Source organism: Labrus mixtus, chromosome 9, assembly GCF_963584025.1.
Source record: "Labrus mixtus chromosome 9, fLabMix1.1, whole genome shotgun sequence".
Classification (NCBI taxonomy): domain Eukaryota; kingdom Metazoa; phylum Chordata; class Actinopteri; order Labriformes; family Labridae; genus Labrus; species Labrus mixtus.
In genome coordinates this window covers 1204001-1210000 of record NC_083620.1, presented here as the reverse complement: position 1 = coordinate 1210000, position 6000 = coordinate 1204001, and the positions used below count along the sequence as shown (strand labels likewise).

The 6000-nt window shown below is 40.0% G+C and overlaps 1 protein-coding gene across 5 annotated transcripts in view; it reads left to right on the top strand.

Annotated features, from left to right (window-relative positions):
* The window catches only part of rap1gap2a (RAP1 GTPase activating protein 2a), an 83023-nt gene that overhangs the window by 11123 nt on the left and 65900 nt on the right, over window positions 1-6000 (top strand). The window contains exons 1-2 of one of the 5 annotated variants that reach the window (XM_061045835.1): window positions 1-99; window positions 1381-1416. The exon at window positions 1-99 is cut by the window's left edge and continues 33 nt beyond it. In XM_061045835.1, coding sequence (XP_060901818.1) covers window positions 56-99; window positions 1381-1416 — 80 coding nt within the window. In that variant the 5' untranslated portion in view covers window positions 1-55. Of the gene's footprint in view, window positions 100-1380; window positions 1417-5548; window positions 5630-6000 lie in introns of those variants that run through there. The other 4 variants (XM_061045839.1, XM_061045841.1, XM_061045836.1 and 1 more) reach the window with 4 other exon arrangements.

The window sequence follows — 6000 nt, the reverse complement described above, 5'->3', positions numbered from 1 at the left end:
ACCCAGAGGACGGAGGCTGAGAGTGAGAGACTCCTGAGAAGTTCAGTCTGACAAAATGCTGAGGCGGAGGAGAAGCGTTTCATTTGGTGGATTCGGCTGGTGTGTTAACTTTTCATTGAATGCTATTATAGTGTGTGTGTCTGCTTTGTGTGTGCTCATAGTAATGGTAAATTCACTGTAGTCACTATAGACAAAGAGGCAGATTATTATAATTTTTGCAAGGGAAAATTTGTGTAGTGTGTGTGTGTGTGTGTTGTGTGTGTGTGTGTGTGTGTGTGTGTGTGTGTGTGTGTGTGTGTGTGTGTGTGTGTGCGTGCATGTGTGCGTGTGCGTGTGTGTGGATTGCTAAAATGTAAACCATTTTTTCTAAAAGGAAGGATGGGTGGGGACTGAGGCTGATCCTGTGTGTCACACCTCTCCTCTAACACTTTGTCCTCTGCTTGACAGCCTTGTGTGTGTGTGTGTGTGTGTGTGTGTGTGTGTGTGCGTGTGTGTATACGTACAGTTTCACTCTGTGATATCTCTGTTCATTACTATCAACAGGCCTCTTTGTCTCTGCCTGCTGTCACTGTCTGTTGTTTTTGTTGTTGCTGTCCTGTTACGGGACAGTGGACACAGCTCTGTGCAGTCATGTTCTCCTGCTGTAAGGGTTTACAGGATACAGCGCTGAAGACGCTGAACCCTTTAGTGCTTGAATATACTGACACACTCAGATGTAGTGTCAGCTGGGCTGAGGCAGACTTGACTGTCAGACAGACAAAAATCTAAGTTGAAAGAGCTGAGGGACAGCAACTCACATGAAATTTATCAGATTACAAAAAAAGAAGATTTATCAAGGAGTGCTGGCTGTGTCATGGGGAGTGCTTGCACTGTCAACAGCTGAAGAAGTGGTTTGTAGCTCTAAAGGAGAATTAACATAAATAACCCTGATTTGCATCAAACTGAAGAATCAAGGTTTTTTTTTAGGCTTTGTACATTTTACAAAAAGGATACTATAGGCCTCTATGGTTTTGATTTCAACCAGTCTTAAATGGTTATCTTTGCTATGCCAGACTAAACTAAAGTGCAATGTGAAAAGACAAATAACTGGACAGCAATCTGTCTGAAAACACTGATGCCTCTCATAACCAGTCTGACCAGCTTGATGAGGCAAAACACGCTCTGCTCTCTGGCTGTGACTTAACAATGACACTGACCTTTACTGTATACAATCCATGTGCCCAAGTTTGACCTCCTTAATGTCTCAGTGGTATAGTCAGTGCATTCATTCAGAAGGTGGGAGTTTGATTCTCAGCTCCTGCAGTCAAAGTGTACTTGGGCAAGGCACTGAAACCTGTGTGTGTGTCTTTCTTTTTGTGTCTTTCTGTGTTTGTTCTTCAGGATTGACAAGTCCACTTTGTCTGCACTGAAAGCAAGGTAAGTTATTTATTTCACAAATCCCTCCTTGGTGTCAGTTTCCAGGCTTCATGTACATGATTTGTCATAGTCAACCTCTCCAGCTGCAGATTGCTGCTCCAGCAGTCACAGAAAGGCTGTATCCTGCTCTTTGAGGATCTTGCAGGCCAGTACAACATCACAGTAGAGTCTGAGCACAAGTGCTTCAGAGGCTGTAGCATCGGCACAAAGGAGTACTCCATCACCACTAACACCTGGGAGTGTTGGAGCATGTTTGCCCTCAAGTTAGCTGACAGGAAGTTTCAGGTTCTCGCTCTGTGATGGTCACTTTGGCTCCCATAAGGCAGCAGTAAGCAGCTATGCCCACCAGTTCAGTACCAGCTCTTTGTTCAGTTGCCTAACTGCAGCTTCCTCGCTCAAGGTACACACACATGACAACCTCTGCATCCCACACAACTGCTGCTGCCCTGATGTTTCCCAGTCTCAGTCAGGGCTCAGAACTGTGCTGATGAATTTTGTAATTGTGGGTAACACATCCTCTACATACAGTGTAATTAGTAAGGCAAACCAAGAAAGCTCACTTACACATGTAACGCGAACTAAGTTGAACTATTAACAATGAGTGTGAGAGTGTAATGAAATGTTACTCTGGTAATAACGTCAACGAGTACTCGAGTACCCGGAATATCATACCCATACCTAATAAAATCCCTGTGATGGGTGAAGTTTGTTTGAAATGATTAGAAAGATCAGCAACACACTATTCAGGATTTTATTCACGGTTACCCTCATAGAAGGCACAAGAGCCAGTTCCAACGCTTTAACTTTTAGGTTGACATAAATATATATGTGTCAATCAAATTGTGATAAGAACTTAATGATTTCTTGTCATTAAGACTGTCAATTAGCTTTGACGGCTAATTGGCAGTCTCACAGCCAATTAGCCGTCAAAGCTAGAAACCCCTGTTTTCAGATCTAATCTGGGCTGACTGGGGACTTCGTTTGTTTGTGTTGGTTTCTGTTTTTCTCCAACATTCTTAGACAAACTAGGAATAAGCTGTAGTTCTGTTTTTGTCCTTGATCAACACTGGTCTCAGAGGTGTGGATGGTCGACTGGCTTTGTGTGGCTACCCTCTGCTCCACAACTGTAATGGTCAGTCATAGGACTAATTAGACAACATTACAAACAGAAAACTCTTTGATAAAACAAAAAGTCTCATCTAAGTGGATTAGGCAAACTTGTGCAGGATACTTTACATTATGTTTCTTACTTAAACTCAAGTTAGCTTTGATCATTTTTTATTATTGTTGTCATAATCGTTGTGAACAATTTAATAGTTGCCCTGTGTTGCCACACCATTTAATATATTTATGTCTAATGCACTTGGCTAATGTAAGTGTGCATTTTCACCTTCGCAGTCTGTTTTACATATGTATTTGAGTAGTGGAGGTTTATCAAATTGGGATTTTCAAGTTGTCCAGGTTTAAAAAAAAAAAAAAAACAATAATGTTAATTAAAACATCTCATTGTGTAATGATGGTTTAAGGTCCATTTACCTGACAGCAATTATGTCAAAGTATTCTGGACTGAGGGGCAGATAGTAAGGGGCTATTATTTGCTTAATTTAGTGAATGCTTGTCATTAACTTCTAAAGCACCAAAACACAATATCGTTTTTAAGCAGTTTCAAATCTCAGGTGTTTCCTCACGTACTGTCTCCAAATCTTATCACTATCGCTTTCATAGCTCAAGTATTCTATAAAAGCCATTATGATGCTACCATGTTGAAACTCTCTCAACTTTCTTTGGTATTAGTTTAAGATTTTAAGAATAATCAGAGACTAGTAGCCTTAACTTAGAAACTGTCTCTGTCACCCTCAATATTTGTCAGTTAGAGACTTTGTTCAGGTACTATTTCACATGTCCAATGTCTGCCTCTGTCACTTACCAGGTGTCACTGGACTCTCAGCTCTGGAGTGAGCTCATGACCTCCTGTCCAGATGTTGAACAACTGCAATTGTGTGCATTTGAAAACAGTGCACAGCCAAACATTAGAGAGTTGAGAGTGAGGGGAACAGAAGTGACTCTCTGCAGGATAGAAAGGATTTGTATGTGTCAACTTAAGCTTATACTTGTTCCTAATTAGGGAGAAAAGACGGATAGTAGAAGTGAATCTGAAGCAGAACTGCTTGTGGAAACGCTTCACATGCAAACAGGGAAGGAGGGTTTCTGAAATAGTTTATACTGTGAAGTCAAACTTTAACCTAACTACATTAGAACTTCTTGATGATCCTAAATGATGCAAATTATACCAATAATATCAACAAGTTATCCCCAAAACTTCTTTCTAGAAACATTTGAAAACTTGACGGTTACAGTGATCAAGGAGCAGGGAGAATGACAATTGTAAAATACATAATTGGAGACCTCATTTGGAAATCATCTGCAGGTGCAGGTCAGGCTTAAGGCGATATAAGCAGTTAGGCAAGTTCTGAGGGGTGCTGGCAAGTGACTCGAGTTTGTATGTAGATGCAAATATGGTGTGCATATAAAAGAGAGGCGAGATGGAAAAACAGAAATATCAGCAGGGCTGGAAAACATCCATTTATCATTAATTAACTACATTAAATATTGTATTATTATTTTACCTAGACATTAATTTGAGAAACAATTATCAAAACCTTTGACTTACAGTTCAGTAAATTCAGTTTCCATTAATGACAAACCCTGCTCTTACATGATGAGACTATAACATGCTGCATCCTGTTTCCTACTTTAGAGAGCTATTGAGAAACGAGACATGCCCGTCTCTGCCCCTGGTAGTTTTATTGTGAAAAGCTGCTTGACCTATGAATATACTTCTGTAGTGCAGATAGAGAGTGAAGACAGTGGTGATATATTAAAAAAAAAAACGTTTGTAGATTTTGTGTGTAATGTTGAGTCTTCTGAGTCATCATGACCTTTTTAGAACTTGAGTCTATTCACATTGCAAGAAGCTAAAGTTTTTTTATTTTATTTTTTACAATACCAGCTAATGTCAACGTTTACGCCAACATTAACGTTAACTTTAGTTATTAACGGAATGAAATGATTAACTGCTATCAAAGTTTGTTAATGGATTAATGGTTAACGAGTCCATTTTTGAATAACTGTGCCCATGTCTTAACTCGGTATCCTGATTGTTCAAAGAGACGGAAGGGTAGCCTAGGACGTACAAGACTCTGAAGTAACATCTTTATTTTTGTTGATTTACCTTGCTTGTAGGTGCCATTGTTTAGCTAACAGGCTATCGTCTGATCAGTGCCTCCATCAGCGGTGATTGTCTTGTCCCAATGTACAAGACATCTTTTGACCAGTCTACTTTCTCTGCAAAGGGGGCAAAACTTTGGAGCTCTCTGCCCACTGGCATAAAACTAGAGAGCAACAGGAATGCTTTTAACAGAGGACTCAAACAATGGCTGAAATCAAAACCAAAACAAATGGAGCAAACAGTTTCATTCATGGTTCATTGCATCCTCCTTATCAAGTACAGGACTTTGATTAAATTTGAGTCCCAGTAAAGCATCAACACAGACAGTAAAGAAAAGAAAGCCACAAAGGAAGAGTAGATAACAGAAAGGTAGAGGTGAACCAGGGAAGTAGAAGGCCAGGTGAACAAAAGCATCAGCTGTATATCTGACTTCAAAGTTTGCAGCTGTAGAGCAGCAGGTGTAAAGATTTAATTTTGTCTGGTCTGCACCTAGCTCATCGTGGTTCTTTTATTTCTCCCTCATGCCAACTTTACTCTCTCTCTCTGCCCTCTTCGGTCATTAATTCCCAGTGTTCCTCTGCCTCTCCTTTGCTCACTCTCAGCACAAAGAGATCTCACTGAACTCCTCATTAATAATTGCATAATCAAACCCTGTGTGTCCTTGTAGCCTGCAGTGTGTGTGTGTGTGTGTGTGTGTGTGTGTGTGTGTGTGTGTGTGTGTGTGTGTGTGTGTGTGTGTGTGTGTGTGTGTGTGTGTGTGTGTGTGTGTGTGTGTGTGTGTGTGTGCGCGCGCGCACTGCAAACACATGCATCTGTTTTATGGGTTTTGTCTTGAAGTGGTGTTGAGGGTGAATGAATATTATATTGGGACAAACAGGGATAATAGAGGAGTGAGAAGATGAAACACAGAGAGAGAGGGACTGAGAGGGAGAAGGTGAACTGATCATTTTGGTAAAAGGCTTTGACGATGCCTCGCAAACTGTGGTAAGTTAATACTGTCTGACTTGTTTTCTACGATGCCCTGATAACTATGATTACAATTATTTCCTTCTTTGTCTTTTCTGAGCTCCTAAATACATACATTTGACTGCTGCTTATATCTTTACGGATGTACAAAAGAAATCGAAATGCTGATTAGAAAGAGCTTTCCATCATGTTTTGTAAGTTTGGGGATGGTTGCTTAACTGTTTATAGATTTAATGCGCTGAGATGTAACATAAAATTAAATCATATCATTTAACATTTAATGAAGAAGGTTTTCAGTGATTGTGTTGATTGGTAGGTCTAATGTTGAAAGTGAATAATTGTAAGAACATTTATGTAGACACCAGGTTGAGTGACTTTATTATTGAATT